This window comes from Carlito syrichta, unplaced genomic scaffold, assembly GCF_000164805.1.
Source record: "Carlito syrichta isolate Samal-C Ts95f unplaced genomic scaffold, Tarsius_syrichta-2.0.1 Scaffold305189, whole genome shotgun sequence".
Lineage (NCBI taxonomy): Eukaryota > Metazoa > Chordata > Mammalia > Primates > Tarsiidae > Carlito > Carlito syrichta.
This window is the reverse complement of record NW_007249285.1, coordinates 349199-368743: the sequence shown is the minus strand read 5'-3', so window position 1 is coordinate 368743 and position 19545 is coordinate 349199. Positions and strand designations below refer to the sequence as shown.

At 52.9% G+C, this 19545-nt stretch overlaps 1 protein-coding gene across 1 annotated transcript in view; it reads right to left on the bottom strand.

The window, feature by feature from the left end:
- Positions 1-19545, bottom strand: part of MICAL3 (microtubule associated monooxygenase, calponin and LIM domain containing 3) — a 128900-nt gene that overhangs the window by 9126 nt on the left and 100229 nt on the right. The window contains exons 26-29 of the mRNA XM_008061287.2: positions 19158-19538; positions 18286-18380; positions 11574-11684; positions 9410-9503 (exon numbers count right to left, since the gene is read on the bottom strand). Of these exons, the coding sequence (XP_008059478.2) occupies positions 9410-9503; positions 11574-11684; positions 18286-18380; positions 19158-19538 (681 nt within the window). The remainder of the gene's footprint in view (positions 1-9409; positions 9504-11573; positions 11685-18285; positions 18381-19157; positions 19539-19545) is intronic.

The following is a 19545-nucleotide window of genomic DNA, read 5'->3' as shown; positions in this document are numbered from 1 at the left end:
GGCGAGGCTGCGGTGGCCGGGAGCGGCCACTGCACTCCAGTCTGGGCGACAGAGTGAGACTCCAACTCAAAAAAAAAAAAAAATCTGCAAAGCACCCAGGCTGAGCTCACACTCTTTCAAGCTACACTTCTGGAACATTCCGCATGCACAGAGATTCTCTTTGGTTCTGACTTCCTTTTGGCCTCTGAACAACACGCTCCAAGCCATCAGGGACAGGAAGGAGGCAGGCGTATGTCTCAGGCACATTTCGAGGCACCATCTTCCTGCCCCCTTGGGCCAGCCCTACGTAGCCCTCAGCTGGTCTGACTCTTTTTCTCATGCAGGCTTTTGGCAGTCATGCCTCCATATCTACTTGTAAGTAACCCAGTGTTGGAATAATACCTTTTTATTCGATTCCTGCCACAGACACTGGAACTTTGTTCACCTTTTCCTAAGAAACACCAGGGGTCTTACGGGTCACGCCCACGCTCAACTCACTAGACTAAACTTGCAGAAGGCAAATGCCAGGACTGGGAGAATTTCTTGGTGGTGCAAGTGTGAGGAACGAGGCCTTTGTTGCTTTTCTGCTCTGTCTTGTTCAGGTTATGCAGTCTGGAAAGCGCAAGGGCAGACTGACCAGATGTTTGGTTGACATTCCGACTCCCCAAGCCGGGAGGGTCTGTTTAGTCAGTGCCAGTGCTACGACCCTGGCACGAGGCCGCCTTTGCGCTGCAAGGCTGAGGACCAGGCCAAAACCCAGGGCAATGGCAAACACTGCGGTCCTGGCAGGAGTTCAGGCTGGCTGGTCTGCAACACTGCAGAGAGGTAAGCGGACATCACGACAGGATGAGGCCACAGGCCTGGCAGGCCTGGTCCAGCATTCATGTGGCAGGGTCAGGGTGGTACCTGATGCCACACAAACTCAGGGCAGAATGGATCTACATATTGGGAGGAAAAATGAAGGCAACAGCCCCCAAAATGAATGTAAGGGCTATAATCCAACACACACACACACACACACACACATACACACTCACACACACACAGAAAAGCTAGGAAGTCTCAAGGGTTCTAGAGTTCTTAAGCAAAATTGGAGCAGGCCGGGGGCAGCCTCCCAGGGCCTCCACCTCCCACCTCACCAGCCACAGTGAAAGATCACTCTCCAGCCCTTTATGTGATATTCTAAGCCTTTTGTGGTCCTTCCATTTCCCTTTGAGACATAAATCAAGAGGTGGGGAAGCTGGAAACCAGAAATTGTGTGCATTTTTCATCTAAAGTTTTTCAGAAGAGATGTGGTTTTCCTCTAAGGAGGTCTGGTCATCTGTTCGAGGGCAATAGACATGGCAAGCGGGGCTGGCCTGCTTAGTGTCTGGGGAAGAAGAAGGAAGGCCAGTGGCTGCTTGGGGACCCTTCCTCTTTGGCCCAAGGGTTATGCTGTGTCCTTTTTTATTTATTTACTTTTTCTTTTAAAGATGTGGGGCATAATTCAGGGCATTCTGTGTCCTTTCAATGGTCTCTTTTGAAATCACAAGGTCTAGCTATGCAGCGAAGGGAAACCGTTATTCTCTACATTCTCTGTGGCTTGAAAAAGAGACTTCAGTACAGGCTTGGAGCCGTTCAACAGACAGTCTTCGAGAGGCCCCACTGAGGCGACTGAGTGATGGGCAGAGCTCCGGGCAGGGATCAGGAGTCGGGATTCCCCGGCAGGAGATGGAACTCCCAACACTCCGAGTGTGCTTGGAGCTTTGCCTCACCCCTGTGCGAAATAAGATCCGGACGGTGGCCCAGAAATGGGGTTTCTGTGTGGCCTTCGGGGGGATACAAGAGTGGAGGAGCAGCCAGGCTTTGCATTTCAGGCTCCAGACTTCAACAGGGGGAACCCCCTCCTCCCAAATAATGAAAATCACCAGGTGCGCCAAGAACGAGCCATCAGCGGAACCAGAAAAGAGACCTCAAGCTGGCATCTACACCGTCCTCTGGGAGCAGGGCCTGCGTGCACAGGGGACTCCCTGCAGAACGTGGAGTTCTTATCTCATGCCTCCTTCGTGGGCAGCGGCAGCCTCCACGTGGTGAGCAGAACCCACGGGGGGGGGGCTACGTTTTACACGAGAATCATAATGGGCTGAAAAAGAAGTGATGAGTGATTTATGGAAGGTACACCGAGTTTCTGTTTTGGGCCACGAGGTGATGACAGGGTGTCCTGTACCTCGGAGAAGGCACACCGCGCTTCGGTGTTGGATTTGTTTTTCCTTCCCCCCAGAAACCCAAAAAGCGAGTAGCTGGATTCCAGGAGCACAGAACTGCAAACAGCCCACGACTTTCCTTACTGGAGTAAAGGGGGCAAGGAAACAAGACGCACACAAGACGGTCAATGTGGCAACAGTATCTTGAACTGGGAGGAGAGGGCGAAAGTCGTCATAAAGAGATGGGCTCTGACAGCCCCTTCCAAGAGATTCCACATTTAAGAAGAGCCTTTTGGCACACTGAGATCCACTTAGAATGGACAGAGACATCTCCTAGGCGGTGTTAGGGGGAGGAGGAGAAGGCGGGAGGGCATTAGATGGGAGCGGGGTCTGTTAATTGGAACGGAAGCACCAGCCCTTTTACAGCATCGATGGCCACGAGTATGGAAGTCCCCGAGCAAGCTCTGGACACTGAGGGGGTTTCCAGAGGGGTGGGAATCCATGGGAGCATGGGATCAGAGACCGCAGAGAGCAGACACAGCAGCAACCCACCCATGTGAGGAGGCCAAAAGCCCCATCTCCTCACAGAGGGAATAACTGTGGCACTGTCATACAGGTGGAATCACAGAACCATGGCTTTGGATTTTAAATGAATGGGTCAGGAAGTGACTCTCCTAAAAGAATGGGGTTAGGATAAACAATGAGAGAATTGCTGGGCTCATGCCTGTGATCCCCACACTCTGGGAGGCTGAGGCGGGAGGACTGCTTGAGGCCAGGAGTTCAAGACCAGCCTGGGCAACATAGTGAGACCCTGTCTCTATAAAAACATTAAAAAAAATTAGCCAGGCAGGGTGGCATGCACCTGTAGTCCCAGCTACTTGGGAGGCTGAGGCGGAAGAATCGCCTGAGTCCAGGGGGTCGAGGCTGTGATGAGCCCTGATTGTGCCGCTGTATTCCAGTCTGGGTGACAGAGACTTGGACTCCAAGAAAAAAAGGGAGAACTATTTTTTGCCAGCTTTTCTGTCTCAAGATGATTTCTAGGCATGTAGCCTCCAAGGGAGATGAAGTGTTCAGACTGCCTGACCAAGGACACAGAGACAAAGGAGCCAGAGTGCCCATGGTGAACCTCAATGTCAGCTGCCTGGCATTTCTCTCTTTTTTTTTTTGAGTTGGAGTCTCACTCTTGTCGTTCAGGCTGGAATGCAGTGGCACGCTCACGGCCACCGGAGCCTGGACCGACTGGATTCCAGTAATCCTTCTGCCTTAGTCTTCCAAGTAGCTGGAACTACAGATGCATGCCACTATGCCTGGCTATTTTTTGTGATTTATTGCAGAGACGAGGTCTCACCAAGTTGCTCAGGCTGGTCTTGAACCCCCGGGCTCAGACAATCCTCTTACCTCGGCCTCCCAAAGTGCTGGGATTACAGGCTGAGCCACTGAGCCCAACCCTGGCATTTCTCTTGATGCAATGACAGCTTTCCAGAAGAAAAACTGCGCAAAGCCTTGGCATGAGACTCGTGGGTCAGTCATCGTGAGTTTTATTCAGCAAGATAGCAAACACACTGAATTCCTTTAACTAGTGCTTCTCCTGCTTTGGAATCAGCTAGAAGATCTGCTAATACGGACAGCCAGGTCTCACCTCCAGAGTCTCTGATTCGGAAAGGGGGGAGAGGGGGTGGCCTGGGAACCTGCATTTCTAACAAGTTCCCGGGGGACACACCGGCTGGTCCAGGGATCGCACTTTGAGAATCATGGTGTCAGGCTTTCCTGTCTTCCTTGAAAAGAAGTGCAAAGTGAATCCCAGGTCACAGCAAGGAGGGAGGGGCTGCATTACAGGCATCTGTGAACCTGGCCTCAAGTTTGGTGAACTTGGGCTGAAATCACAATGGCGAAGCCTTTCCCTGGCACTCGGATCTTTCGGGAGAAATGCCCTAAAGAAAAAGGGCAATGTCGAGCTCTTCACGTGCTTGCTTCTTGAGTGGGCCTGACACCTATAAGCTGCAAGGGATGCGATTCAGGGCACAGTCACGCTGCATGTTATGTGTTGTGTGTGTACTGCAGTGAAACAACCAAGCCATATCAGGGTGACCAGGATGCAGATGCAAGGCTGACGGAGTGGGGTGGGTGAAGTTTTATTATTAAAAAAAAAAAGAGAATAACCCCAGGCAGCAAGAGGTAGCTTGGATCGCCCCCTGGAGTACATATGGGCAGCAGACAGATCGGGCATGCTGCACCATTCTGAGCTGGAAAAGGTCTGTGCTTTTGCCATTTGGTTATCAGGTTGACTTCTTGTTTTTGTGAGCAGGGGCCGGGAGACAGCGGGTGGGGAAAGGGTGTCAGCGGGGTTAGTGTCAGCGACAAGTGCTGCCATACATACCACCCAGATGCAAGTCGATGAGGTCACTGTAATAAGACTCTCCCCAATAGTCTACAACAAGGAATCGGTGAAGACAGAGTTATTCGATGAGATAACCCCTCCTGTCCCCCCATACCCAAAGCAATCAATGACATGAAGCATAAGAAATACACAGATACAGCAAGAAGGTAGAGAGGGACAGCTGGAAAGCATGCATCTCATAGTGCATTACACACTGCGTGTCCATGCATGCCGTGTCTGTGTACCTCGTGGGGGTGGGAGGGAGGGTTTCCTAAAACCCGCTGCAGGAGGAGTCCATAGCCAATATCAACCTGGTTCCTGTTTATATACTGTAGATCAATTAGGACAGAAAGCTCTGCTGGGAACTCTGACCCGCCTGGGACTCAACCATCTCTAAGAAGATTTAACAAAGTTCAAGGGCAGATCAGGGCAACTTTCTTAGCTACTGAGTATTAGAAGCCCCAGACGCAGGAGCTGGAGGCAGAATGTAAACATCTGACTGGGGTCCTGCGGGGACACCAAGGCTTAGGCTTAACCGTAGCCAGAGTCCTCCCGAGAAGTCACGTCACCCCACTCGTGACAATATCCACCTCCTTGCAGAGCTGATTTTGCTGAATGGGTTTGAGACGAAGGAGGTTGTTTCTTCTGAGGTTTAAGCCCCAACTTTAGTCGGCCTTCTCCTTCAAAACAGGAAATGAGCTGGGCCTTCAGAGGTCTTCCCCGGGGACCACCACCTGCCTGAGGACTCCTGGAGGTCTGCTGGCCACAAGCAGGCCCAGCCCGGTCACCCTGCGGTGCCCCCCCAAGGATGTTAGGTTCTTTCCAGTTAAGTCCTCATCTCCCCAGAGTCCTAGATCCGCAAAGCTCAACACCTTCACGGCTAGTGTCACCCTTTTTCCAAACCTCCCCAACTGAATGCTGACCCCCTCCACCGCCTTTTGTTCCACCTGAGAGTCCTTCAAGAAAGGACACGTCAGACAGGAGAACACAGTCCTGTCATGGCTTTTCAATTCATGCCCAAGGCTGATCCAGTGGTTTTAAGTTTGAAACATGGTTCCAAAAACAAAAATTCTTCCCTGGTGCCCCAGGGTCTGAAATTACATAAGTCTTGGCCTCGCCCTAGGCTCAAAGGCCCTGAAGCCAATCCTTGCGGCCTGGACACACACAATACCTTAGACCAACTGAGAGCGGATGGCAAGGCTATGCCGGATCATTTCTCTGGAAGAGCAGCGTGGCTAACACAGTCTGATGCCCACATGCAGTGATGGAAGCTTGAGACCACCAAGCAAGACAGAGTGGCAGCGTTCGGCCATTTTCTACAGCCCTTAGGACGGGTGACTGCAGTGGCTAGAAGACTCCCGAGTATCGTGCTCAGCTGAGGCGGCCTTCTTCAGGCCTCAGCCAGGTGCAACGAGGCTAGGAGGGGAAGGGAACCAGAAGCAGGAGAGAAAAGGGCCGCCCACGTGCACACTGGAGCTTCCAAGTCGGTATGCCACAGGGTCAGGGCTACTGGGAAGTCACGCGAGACCAGCCCTGGACGTGATGGAGCCATAGAAGAGAAGGGAAAGAATATATTCGGAGATCTATTCTTAGAGTCAGAGTCACTATATCCTGCATCATGGGGAAATATCCCAACAGAACCACGAAGGCCCATCTTGAAAAACAGAACAGAAATGTCCGCAGACAGGGATATTTTGGTGAAGATTTGCCTAAGGGAAGGACTACAACAGTGGTTTTCAAACTTCTGTGGAACTTTAAGGTTCTTCGAAAGGCATTCTAGGAGCCTCCCAAAGACCTGATGTGTAAATACTTTTAACTCTTCTAGATGACTTAAATAAGACACACCACCTTCAAATGTCTATGCGCCAACTTTTAACCCACCGAAGACCACCAACACTGCCACGTAAACTTGGTTTTGTGGGTCCTCGGGACCAAGTTTCTTCTGCTCTCTGTGGGAAGGTATCTCAGCTCCCTGTAAATCGTTGGTGAAGAGGAAGCCTTATTTATTTAAATTCTGGCCTGCAAGTACAGTGCTTGTGTGCCTGTTTGGGAACATCCAGGAGACCCGGGACTCCAGGTTCAGGGACACCAGCCTCTCAGAGCACACTGCCAGCGTGGTCCTCTGGGTGGGTAACGCACATCATGCTATCACAGTGTAGTTGGTTGTTTACTCTTTGTCTGGGAGCTTCTTGTCAGAGATTTGTCCTTTGTAAGGAATATAAGCTGCTGTTAGATTTGTTACAATTCAACTGTGAAAAAAAGCTACTGTCCTATTTTTAAGATATCCTGAGCTTTCACAGTGAGCTGTTGAAAAAACCTATTACCGTGTACAGGAACTACAATGCCCGTGCATTCTCAATGAGAATGTTCTCAACACTGTACCTAGGAATAAACTGGGTGCTGAGTCTTACTAATATCTACAGTTCTCCATAGAACCCGTATTTTCACATTTGTGCTTATTAACACTTTAATTTTTTAAAACTTTAAACTTGAACTTAAAGTCTTGTAAAAAGGGTTCTACTGCTAAAAAACAAGTTTGAAAACCACTGACTTAGATGAAATTCAGGTTGTACATGTTGATGAACATGTACTCATCTAAACAGCTAGAAGGAAGAATTTTGGCAAAGTCCTATGCCAATCTTCAATGCCATATTGTTTTTTGGTCCTCTGAGAAAAGCTTGAATAATTTGGCCTGCTATAAAAGCACTGAAGCTGGCTGGGTTCTGTGGCTCAGCCTGTAATCCCAGCATTTTGGGACACAGAGGCGAGTGGATGGTTTGAGCCTGCAGGTTTGAGACCAGCCCGGCAAACTGGCAAGACCTTGTCGCTACAATAAATAAAAATTAGCTGGGCATGGTAGCACGTGCCTGTAGTTTCGGCTACTTGAAAGGCTGAGGCAGAAGGATCACCTGAGCCCAGCAGGTCGATGCTAGGTTGGCCGTGAGCGTGCCACTCACTCCAGCCTGGGCAACAGAGTGAGACTCCAACTCAAAAAAAAAAAAAAAAAAGTACTGAAGTATTGTTTTAGACTCAAACTGCGTGGTGGCCAATGTGTGCTGAGTGCTTTATGGAAGCCACCAACCCCCAGGAGATTCATCTGAACCTCAGAGTCTTGTGTGAGTAAGGCTCTTCCTGGAAGACTTTAACTATGAAATGTTGATGCATATGCCCATTGAGTTACTCTGCCCATGAGCTGAGAGATATATTCATCACTTTTCGTCTTGTCTTGGCAGAAGTCATTTGTAGAGGATAAGAAGGAAAGGCTCCCTCCTGGTATCTTCTGCAGGAAGAGCAAAGCCACCAGGGTGCGGCCCTGTGGGCCAGATGCAGTCAGGCACAGGCCATCTCTGGCGGGTTGGGGCCAAGTCTCTCCAGGGTTCAGGCTTAACAGAGAGGCCAAGGCAGAGCGTGCAGGGCAGGACAGGCCCAAAGGATAGTGGGGACACCACAGGTTCACTGGGAAGCCTGGGATCCTTTCAGACGAACCCAGCGCGTGCCTGGCCGTAACACATCCCAGTCTTCATGGCTCACTGATGCTAAGCAGTTCAAGTTTTTGCACTTTCTCGGGCGGCCTGGGCGCCAGGCATGGAGTCCAACATCGGGTGAGGCACAAAACAAAGAACATCCACATTCTCATCTTTCTCCCTCGTCCCATCTCTTTGCCTAAAGGTCATCACTGAGCCGGCAGATCAGCTGCAATTTCTAGGCCTCACGGGGCCTGGAAAAGGAGACTGACTTCTATGCCCGCCTCCCGACTCCCTGTCACATAATTTCAGTCCCACAGAGCCGAGGTCTTTGAGCAAGATCAGACGGCAGCAGCTGGCCCAGCTCCTGGCTGCCTCTTCCCAGTTCTTCCTGGCTTCCCAGAGAGCCTGCCTGCCAGGAGACGAGCACGCTCCCCACTACCACACCACAGTCAGGAAGTGAGAAGAGGCCACGACCTTTCTTCACCCAGCTCACCATGGAAACACTCAGCCTGCAGGCCTTGAGGTCTCTATAAAGAGATGGAGGCTTTGCCATCCAGAGACTGGACGGAGACCCGTGGACGCTCGAGCAAACGGAGCATGGTCGCTCCATGCCTGTGGCTGGTCCAGCGGGTTCAAGGTCCTGAACCAGCAAAGCTTCCCGGGCCTTGGGACCAGAGATGACTCAATCACTCCCTTGCTTTCTCTGCACCCAACTGTGCTGACCCAGACCTGCAGGCTCCTTGAGTGGGACGGCGGGTGTGACCACAGGACACTCTTGACTAGTCACAGGGCTCTCCCAGCCACTTTCCACTGTCTGCTCCACACCAACGCGCCACCGTCCCCCGAGTCTCTCCAACCCTGCCCTGAGTGACCGGCCTTCCGTGGACACAGAGTCTGAGTCCCCTGGGAAATCTATGTGTGCTGTGAGCAGTCACACACTTCCCTACGGGCAGCGGTGAGGGCCCCAGGGGGCTGTGTCCTCAAGAGGGGTCCAGGGAACCGAGAGCTGGGGACCTGCCCGGTGCAGTTCTGTGATGGTTCCTTGGGGTTCCGACTCCCTCGCTCCCAGTTATTTTCTCCTCAAGAAAGTGATGGTGGGGAAGGAGGAGGAGGGGGAGCCCAGCCCTCGCCACCGACAGGCCGCGGACTGTGGTTTCGCTCTAGGGCGATGGCAGGCCACGAGGGGCTGTGGAATACCAGCTCCAGGCCAGGGGCCCTAGACACATGCGCGTTTCCTGTCTTTCGCTTAACAGCAAGCCCCAGACCTCAGTGATGAAGGGACCCCGAGAGTCCTGTTGGAAAAGGAGCTGAATTCCAGACGAGGTGAAACGAGACTAGCCTAGCGCGGTGGGAGAGAGGGCTTTCCTCCTGGAGCAGACCCCTATGAAGGAGCCCGGCCGTACCTGCTTCTCCCCGGAGCGCCTTCTCCACGGCGACCCCCCGTTCCTCCAGCCGCCGCTGTCTCTCCTCCACCTGCTCCAGCTGACGTTGGATAATCTGCGACACACAGAACAGCGTGAGTGCCTGCTCTCCTGTCTCTAGCTCTCGGGAGGATCATCCTCACGGACATACAGAGGGAGAGAAACATGTGCGGCAGCAGCTCTGGGCCAGGATCTAGTCTGTGGGCACTGCGCTCAGGGTGTGGTGTGGAGACCACATGCGTCAGAACCCTGGCCTTGCCACCTGGGCAAGACTCCAGGCCCCAGGCTCCTGTGAGTGGGCACTGAGGCTGTGGATACAGCTAAGGTGGTGAGCAGCCCTCACCGGAGCAGTACAAAGACAGGAAGTGGACACACACTCCCGCAGGAAGGACTTAAAACATGGTGACCTCAGACCATCTGACAAAGAGACGGAAGGGGTGCTTGGAGGGGTACAGTGGAAATCTCATCTCTACAAGATAAAACAAAAAGCAAAAAACAAACTTTCTTTTCCCCATAGAGTGAGGGTCTTGCTCTGTTGTCCAGGCTGGAGTGCAGTGGTGCAATCATAGCTCACTGCAGCCTCGAATTCCTGGGCTCAGTGATCTTCCTGCCTAGACCTCCCAAGAAGCTAGGACCACAAGAGTGCACCACCACTCCTGTAGTCCTAGCTTGGCTAATTCATTTATTTTTAATTAAAAAAAATTTTTTTGAGTCGGAGTCTTACTCTGTCACCCAGGCTAGCGTGCAATGGCATACCTGCAGCCACCACAGCCACCACTGCTGGGCTCAGGCTATCCTTCCATCTCAGTCTTTCTGGTAGCTGGAACTATAGGCACGTGCCACCACGCCCAGCTAACTTTTAGATTTACTATAGAGATGAGGTCTTGCTAAGTTGCCCAGGTTGATTTCGAACCCGTGGACTCAGGCAATCTTTTCACCTCGGCCTCCCAAAATGCTGGGATTATAGGCATGAGCTACTGCGTCTGGCCTGGCTAATCTAATTTTTTTTTTTTTTTTTTTTGAGTTGGAGTCTCACTCCATCGCCCAGGCTGGAGTGCAGTGGCACTCTCAGGGCCACCCCAGCGTCGACCTGCTAGACTCTGGCGATCCTTCTGCTTCAGCCTTCCAAGTAGCTAGAACTACAGGTTACCACACCTGGCTAATTTTTTATTTATTGTAGAGACAAGGTCTTGCCAAGTTGCCCGGGCTGGTCTCGAACCTGCGAGTTCAGGCAATCTACTCACCTCGGCCACCCAAAGTGCTGGGATTATATAGGCTGAGCCACCAAGCCTGGTCAGCTAATTTATTTTTATAGAGATAGGGTCTCACTATATTGCCCAGGCTAGTCTTGAGACCCTGGGCTCAAGAGATCCTCCCGTCTCAGTCTACCAAAGCCATGAGCCATGGTGCTAGGCCCAAGTTAAAAAAAAAATTTGAAAATAAATCTAATCTGAGCGCGGTAGCTCACACCTATAATCATAGTACTTTGGAGGTAGAGGTGAGAGGATTTGCCTGAGCCCAGGGTTTTGAGACCAGCCTAGACAACTTAGTGAGACCTAGTCTCTACAATAAACAAAAAAATTAGCTGGGTGTGGTAATGTGTGTCTGTGGTTCCAGCTACTTGGAAGGCGGAGGTGGAAGAATCGGCTGAGTCCAGCAGGTTGAGGCTACAGTGGCCATGAGCATGCCACTGCACTCCAGCCTGGGCGAGAGTGAGACTCTGACTCAAAAAAAAAAAAGAGAGAAATCTAGAATGGTCTAGGATCTGTGTGGCCTCAAGACAGGAGTGAGAGACTGGGAGGAGAGCTCTGACCTATGACCACAAAATCCTGACCCGCCAGTGGCAGAGAGGGCACTAACTGAGTCTTGACTATTGAGCTAGTTGACTTGACGATGATTAATCTAGACCAGGAATTTGGGAAACTCGGAACAAGCCTCTCTCCCTTTTCCCAACAGTCCCCCACCAAGGGGGACCTCTGTGGCCGCATCAAGCCAAAGGCGTTCTGGGGCCATAATCTCAGCTGGCAGGGACGCCCATCTACCTCTGCTCTGTCCTCCTCAGCCCACTGCGTGGATGGGACCGGCTGGGTGGAGAGGAGGGTCTGCCACCCGGCCTGCCTGTGTGTGGGTCTCTCTGTGGTTTTACCTGGGCTCGATGCAACCGCTTAAGTTCCTCTTGCTTGGCCTGTCTTCGAGCGGCCTTTTGCACGCGCCGGGTCAGCTTGGCGTTCAGCTCCTCCTCGGTGTAGGTTCTTGGCTGCAGAGAACAACAGAGACTTCTTCAGTCAGGTACATGCAGGCCTGGGGCAGGTGTGGGTGGCAGGCCAGCAGGGGCGTGGAGAGGGCTGTCCGCTATGTCATAGTTGGTACCCTGGCAGACAAGCCGCCCTCTGCAGAGCACCGGCAGGACCGGGGTGCTGGCAGACACAGGGCACAAGGTCTGTCGACTCCCCAGCCCACAGCAGCCCTCAATGCCATGGCGTGCCCCTGAGAGCCACAAGGTCAGACGCTCCCTCTGTGCAGGGACAGGAGACTGAGTGGGGTGCCAGGCTGTTGGGAAGTTAAAACCAAGGGACATCCGCTCCTTTATCACTGAGAGCCCCTGTTTCTTAAACAAGGATATCTGCTCTTTTAAAGACTTTGAGGGGGTAAAAATATTGGTAAAGTATGTCCCTAAGAAGCCTCCTGCTTCTAGGGGGCATCTAGGGGAAGGAACGAGAGAAAAATCAAGACCCTTTTGTTTTCTCATTTGGCATCCAAAGCCACTTTCTTCAGATGAGCGTATCCATCAGATCCTCTTAAGAAGTCACACCAGAAGCAGAGAAGGCAGAGATGCTTCTCTTTTAGGTCTGGGCGAGCTCACACAACCACCATCTGTAGAAGGATCTGTGCAGGGGAACCTGGACTAACTCTGAGGCCCGCAGAGGCAACCGCCGGCCACGGGGAAGAAGGGAGGACGGGTTGCCATGCCCGGTGCCATCAAGAACTGAGGAGGCAACACACAGGCCAGTGCAATCCACGGACAGGACTGCTGGAGGCTCTGGCCCACATGGGCGCTGGGGGCTCAGGGGGGAGTCAGGTGTTTTCAGCAAATATCGGCAACCAGAGAGTCAAAGCTTGGGGCTTGCTTTTATTTATCAGAACCTCTTAATTGCCTCTAAGAAAACTAAGCAAGGAGACTTTTATAGACTTCAAAGGAGACAGATTCGAATTGGGGCGGTCTATATGCATAATCTTTACGAGCTCAAACGACAGAGGGTCACCTGAGTGGGCAGTCGGCAAGGAGCCTCAGCGAGTTTCAGCGCCCTGAGCGCTGCTCCCTGACAATCACAGAGCAGAGGGCTGGTGAACTGCCCCTCTCTGGGGTGCCCAGTTCCCCACCCAGGCACCTGGAGCAAAATGACCACATGCACTCCAGCCAGCGAAGAGCAGATGTCTCATCCTCCTTCCGGCTCATGGCACAGCTAAAGATAGCCCTGCTGCCAGTGTCTGCCACAGCCCCATGCATGTATGGACACAGTTAGTGAGGACGTGGCTGGGGGACCAGGGCTGGACGCTCGGTGGTTAATCACAGACAGGCATGCAACAGTGACCAGCTGATGGGAATGAAACACTACCTTTGATGCATATGATCTCCTGAATGCCAAGGCGTGTGGTACATTAACTGACTTTTAAGGGGATGGCAACAGAAAACAAAACAGAATAGTAATAATAATAATGATTAAAAAACTAAAAACAGAACACAGAAATGAAGCAAAATCAGTTAGAAGTTTAAAACAAACACACAAGACTTAAAACACATGATTATTTTTTCACAATGTCACACAGGCCTGCGCAGAAGCCTGGGTGTGAAGATCCTAGCAGCAGCGCCTGAGTGGACTCTGGTTTTGAATGAGGCCAGGGTTCACTTTTCTGCTCATGGAGAAGCTTCTTCTAACTTTTCTCTTCTAACTTCTTCTAACTTTTTTCTGCTCATGGAGAAGCTTCTTCTAACCACCCTCCCGAATTTCCTCCTGTCTCTTTGTATATAAGTCAAAACTGATTATATATATGATGACAGATGCTATTTCTCCTTGAGTGACCCACTTGCTTGTGGAAATTCACCTTTATATTTTTAATTAAGTTTTTTGAGAGATGGATTCTCGTTATGTTGTCCAGGCTGTTCTCGAACGCCTGGGCTCAAGTGATCCTCCCACCTTGCCCTCCCTAAGTGCTGGGATTATAAGTGTGAGCCACTGCGCCTGGCCACTTCTGGAAATTCAGACCACTTCTTTCTTTTAGGGTAATACGATGGGAGAGGGGTAGGAAGTGGGGGATTCCTGTCGTCAGAGACAGACACAGACACAGACACAGAATGAAACTGAGCATGGAGCCAACCCTCTCTCCCGAAAGGTTCTCTCCTGGCAGTGTTTCTGTGTGCCACCTGGCAGCCTCAGGATGGGACTGGGGCTGCCTCTTGACAGTACACAGTGAAAGGAAACTGAACTTAAAACACTAACCCCGGAAGTATCACACGCAGTAACATGAACCTCTTCTCATGCCACGAAACCCTGAGCAGAGCTGTCGAGAGCCGGGGCAAGAGACATTTGCTTTGCTGTCTCCTCATCTGCCACAGACGGTCTAAAAGGCAGTCAGGGAGCGAGGGCGGGCAGTGGCCCGCAGAGGAGAGTTCCAGGACAGTAGCCACCCCATTCGCCTTCGTGGGACCTACACTCCACGAGCACACCGGCCTGGAGAAGGACAGACTTGCCTTTGACTCTGACCACGTATGTTCTGCCTCAGACAGATATGTCTCTCCCACAAGGCCCAATGATCGGAGAACTGGCATTATTAGAACAAGCCAGTTAAGAAGCAGAGACAGACGGTTTTCCCAAGTGCCATGCGAAGACCCCACAGGAACTATGTAACTGCTTCTCAAGGAACAGCATTGGAATCTTCACCCGTGGCTGATGCCAGAATTCAAGGGGAGAGCTGTGGCCGCCTTTTCTGTAACTGACCCATTTCTGGGGCTGGCGCCAACGTGGCAGAGGCGGTAACCAGAGGGGTGGAATCACGACACATCTCTGGTGTGTCTGACGGGAAGTGGCCAGCTACAGGAGCTGACCTGCTGTGAGACAGATGGGGTGCTGTCGAGGCCAACGCCACCCCGTGATGGCCACAGAGCTCGAGAGGGAGACACGCGAATCGTATTTTAAAGTCAGAGGGAAACAAAGAAAAGAGAGAGATTCTAGTTCTCGCTTGTGGGTAGGGCTACAGGTGAGTTTTAAAACATCTGTATTATCTGAATATTGCTCTGTAATAAACGCTTAAATCAAAACAGAAGTCACTTTGAGTGGTTTTAGAAACTTCTCACAAAACCAAACTTGGGCACTTGTTTCCCAGATGCCTGGCTCGGACGTGGGGTCCATGACGCTGAAGGAGCCACCTCCCCTGTCCGTGCTGCCACAGCAGGCCCCATCACCCGAGGCGACCCCCCGACCAAATGCCATCTCAGGCCAGATGCCATCCTCACCGTAGGGCCCCTGTGCCTCACGCTTCTTATTCCCAAAGCTTCAAACCGACAGAAAAGCTGAAAGAGGCAGGCGATGAACACCCATATGCCCTTCACCTGTGTGCCCTTTACCTGTATTTGCCAGATGTTAACCTTTTGCCACACTCTTCATAGGTATACAGAGGGTGACAAAAACATGTGTACACATCTTAAAAGAGTAAAAAGTTGGATTAAAATGGTAGTACTCAATATATATGGATAAAGACGAATACAAGTCGCGTTTGACTTCTGCAATTACAAGAAGTGTGAGGTGCTCAAGGTGGTTACCGTCAGCATCCAGACACTTCTGATTACAGCAAACTAAAAGCAATACATAGACAGCATCTCTCTCTTTTTTTTTTTTGAGTTGGAGTCTCACTCTCGCCCAGACTGGAGTGCTCCCGGCCCCCGCAGCCTCAACCTGCTGGGCTCCTGCGATCCTTCTGCCTCAGTCTTCCAAATAGCCGGAACTACAGGAGTGCACTACCACGCCCAACTAGTTTTTGATTTTATTGTAGAGACGAGGTCTCGCCAAGTTGCTCAGGCGGGTCTCGAACCCGCAGGCTCAGGCAATCCACTCGCCTCGGCCTCCCAAAGTGCTGGGATCACAGGCTGAGCCACCGAGCCCAGCCGATAGCATCTCTTAAAATGTGTATACATTTTCTGGCAACCCCGGAATATATAACAGGTATATATACAGAAAATACACGTAATCATCATACATGACCTTTTCCTGACTCATGTGTGCACATAGAGATCTTTTGTCTCTAACCATTTGGCATGTATTTTCCTACATATAGCTACAGTACCTTTCTCAAGGAGCTCAACACTGACTTGATTATTATATAATTACATGTATTATGGTTCATGATCAAATTCCTATAACTGTTTCAAAAATGCCCTTGATGGCTATCTTTTTTTTTTTTTTTTTTTTTTGAGTTGGAGTCTTGCTCTGTAGCCCACCCAAGCTGTGGCATGCTCACAGCCACTGCAGCCTCGATATGTGGGCTTAGGCGATTCTTCTACCTCAGGCTTCCAAGTAGCTGGAAGGCTACCTTTTTTTTGGTTTGTCTTCCTGTGAAAAGACACAGGCTAACTTCTCTCACTCAGGCCAACTCCACACCATGGCAGGAATCGGGTCAGCCACACCCAAGTCAGCTGCTCCCAGGTCAGCTATCCTCTAGGTAAGTCAGCCCCAGGGCAGTCACCTCCCAGGTCAGTCACCCTCCCAGGCTCGACTGTGGCCCTCGGCATTTCCTATGTGGCCTTGGGCAAGTGACTCTACCTCTATGAACGCCCCTAGGGCGTGAGGCCTTGGAGGCTTCTCTGGCTCTGGGGTTCTGTAATGGGGGTCTCTGTGGAGGGGCTCCCTGTGTGACCAGCAGGTGCTTCATGCAGGGAGCAGTGGACTCGCCAGAGACCACAGCAGAGGCTTCTGACCAACTTGACACCAATTGGCTGAACACTGCATGGCCACATGGAGGAAAAGCAGACCTGGGACGTTATTCTCCGTTCCTCGCAGACCCCGTCAGGACCCCCACTAAGGCAGCACCTGGTCCCAGGTTTGGGGTGTGTTTAGGGACCCACACAGAAATCCAGGCGCAATTCTCAGCTCAGCTTGGCAGGGAGCCCTTGACAAGAGTCACATTCAACTGACTCCCTGAGGGAGAGGCACAGCCTTCTAACCTTCACCTAACACTGGCCTGGCTGTGGCACGTGGAAGCCCAGCGCGGCACATCTGCAGAGGTGGAGGGGAGACGCCTGGCTTTCTAGGGCCTTCTGGGAGAGTGGACAGGCCAGGAGCTGGCGTGGCCAAGGCGATGATGCATAGAGAGAGGTGGAAAATAACACCGCTGGTGCCCTCCCAGTGGGCCCTACATAAGAGGACCAGGGCCAGGCTGGGGAGGGAGCTGGAAACAGGCTGCAGAAGCCATCTCCATGGAACAGGCAGGGGAAGGGCTCAGACCCAGCACGGTCCTCCCCAGCTGGTCTACTGGGCAATGACCCAAAGCTCCCTGGAGATCAAAGGGGAGGGCGGACTCGAGTCCAACCCCAACAAGCCTGGTCTAGAAGGGACGTGATGTTCTGGGACATTTTCATTCCAAGAGGGAGGCGGAAGGCAGCTGGGCCACTGCCTGGCCAGGAGGAGAGCACAGGCCCCAGGGCTGGACGGTGGGGGGTGGGGGGGTGAACGGCTCACACAGAGCATCACCTGCCCTGCCACGTTGCCGAAGGCCTTTTCGGTTTTAGTCCCCATCCTGTCACTGTCTCTGTGACACTGGTGCCACCAGAACTTGCTCTAATTCCTCTCCCTCCTCCAGCCTCACTGGATCTGGACAAAGCGCCACAAGCCCCTGAGAATCAAAAGACTGAGCGAACACCCGAGAGAGGCTTGCACTGAAGAAGCGCCCACACTGCCATTTTCTCCTCAGGAGGCCAAGGGGCCCCATCTTCTCTTACGCCCTAGAGAGGGAGAAGGGCCGAGTCAGACCTGTGTCTAGAAAACCTGCAGGTCGATTCCTGCTTATTATTATTTGTTTTGAGTAGGAGTCTCACTATTGCCCAGGCTGGAGTGCAATGGCACAATCATGGCTCACCACAGCCTTGACCTGCTGGGCTCAGACGATCCTCCTGCCTCGGCCTCCTGAGCAGCTGGGACTACAGGTGCGTATCACCACGCCCAGCTAATATTTTGATTTTTCTGCAGAGCTGAGGTCTCGCTATATTGCCTAGGCTGGCCTCGAACTCCTGGACTCAAGCAATCCTCTTGCTTCGGTCTCCCAAAGTGCTGGCACGATGGGTATGAGCCACCACTGTGCCTGGCCCCAGTTCCTCAGAGCAAAAAAACCCTCCATGATTAATAGAGCCACCGGGCAGGCTGGATGGCCAGGGACACCCTTCAGTGCCTGACTCGGTCCTCTGTCCGAGTCGTATCCTGTCACCACACCCGACCCACAGTCCTGCAGCACGGTGGCCCCTGAGGACTGGCGGTTGCTGCTCTGTGTGGGATTTCCGAGGACGAAAATAACAAACGGACAGTGCTGGGCAGCTGCCTGAAGTTGAAGCGGGAAATGCCTCTGTTCTTTTCTATTTCACAAGAACAGGACACGGGAACTCTTGCCATGGACGCCAACAACCCCGGCAACTCACTTAGAAGTCCGCCAGTGACCCCCTTCCTGTGCCTTCTGCGCTGTGTCCACTGGGAGGCCTGAGAAGGCCGCTTGCCTTCCTCCTTGGCTTTAGCTTTGCCCCCCCCCCCCGCCATCGAAGGCCAACAGTACACAGGCGAGCCTGGGCCCTGCCGGAGCCCCTGCTGCCGGCTACGTACCTCTCGCCTGGACTTCTGTGAGGACCGCTCGAGGACGTCGTCGCTGGACAGGTCCGAGTCCTCCGAGAAGCTCAGCTGGTGTCGGAGCTGCAGCTCTGCGGGACAGGAGAGGCCGAGTGAGGCTGCGGCCAGCCAGCCGGGTGGCCAGCGTGCAGTGTCCCTGGCACCCCCGTCCATGCGGGCAGCTGGGGACAGGGCTGATTTCTCTTTAGCTTCGGTGATCCGTTTCCCATACTGGGGAGAGAGGTGCTGGGACACTGAGGCCTGTCCGGGCACTGAGCACACGGCACCTGGATGGCCAGCCCAGCCTGCCCCTCCTCGGCCAGGCCCTGTCTGGGGTCATGTGACTTGAGGAAGGCCAAAACCTCCAAAGTCTCCCTTACCCAGTTTCTTTCTTTCTTTTTTTTGAGTCAGGGTCTCACTCTGTTGCCCAGGTTGAAGTGTAGTGGCACAATCATGGCTCACGGCAGCGTCAAGCTCCTGGGCTCAGGTGATCCTTCCGTCTCAGCCTCCCTACTTGCTGGGGACTTACAGGCGCACGCCACCACACCCAGCAAAGTTTTTGACTTTTGTGTAGAGATGAGGTTTCACTGTGTTGCCTAGGCTGTTCTCGAACTCCTGGGCTCAAGCGATGCTCCCACCTTGGCCTCCCAAAGTGCCAGGATTACCGGCTTGAGCCAGGGTGCCCGGCCTCCCCTTGCCCAGTTTCAAGCTGACTCTTAGAATTTCGTTACCCTGTGACCCCATGGTTCGGTTCCCTTCTCCCCACCAGTACCCTCCTAAGAACCTGGTGGGGGCAGCGTGTGACAGTGGATCCCATGAGAATGCACGCCTCCCACCCTGCCCGCGGGGCCCCTCGGGTACCCACGCACCTGCTCTCATGATGGGAGGCACCCGGTGCTTGCCAGAGTCCACTGTGGCTCCGCTGGAGGGGGTGCTGGGGCAGGACTTGTCGTCGGCTTTCTTCTTCTTGTCCTTCTTGTACCCGGAGAAGACCGACTTCCACAAGGACTTGGGCTTGGCCGCTGCCTCCTCCGGGGCGCCGGGGCTGGGCTTCTCCAGAGGCCGGCCCTCGCCTTTGGGCTTCTTCTCCTTCTTGCTTCTGCGGGGGGAGAACAGCGACGACCTCTTCTTGCTCTTCCCGCTGGAGCCCTCGGACGAGGTGACAGAGCCGTCCGGGCCCCCCGAGTCCGAGGGCGGGGAGAGGACCTCCTCGCTGGTGGCTTCGTGCTTCAGCGTGGGCTCCTCGGAGGCTTTGCG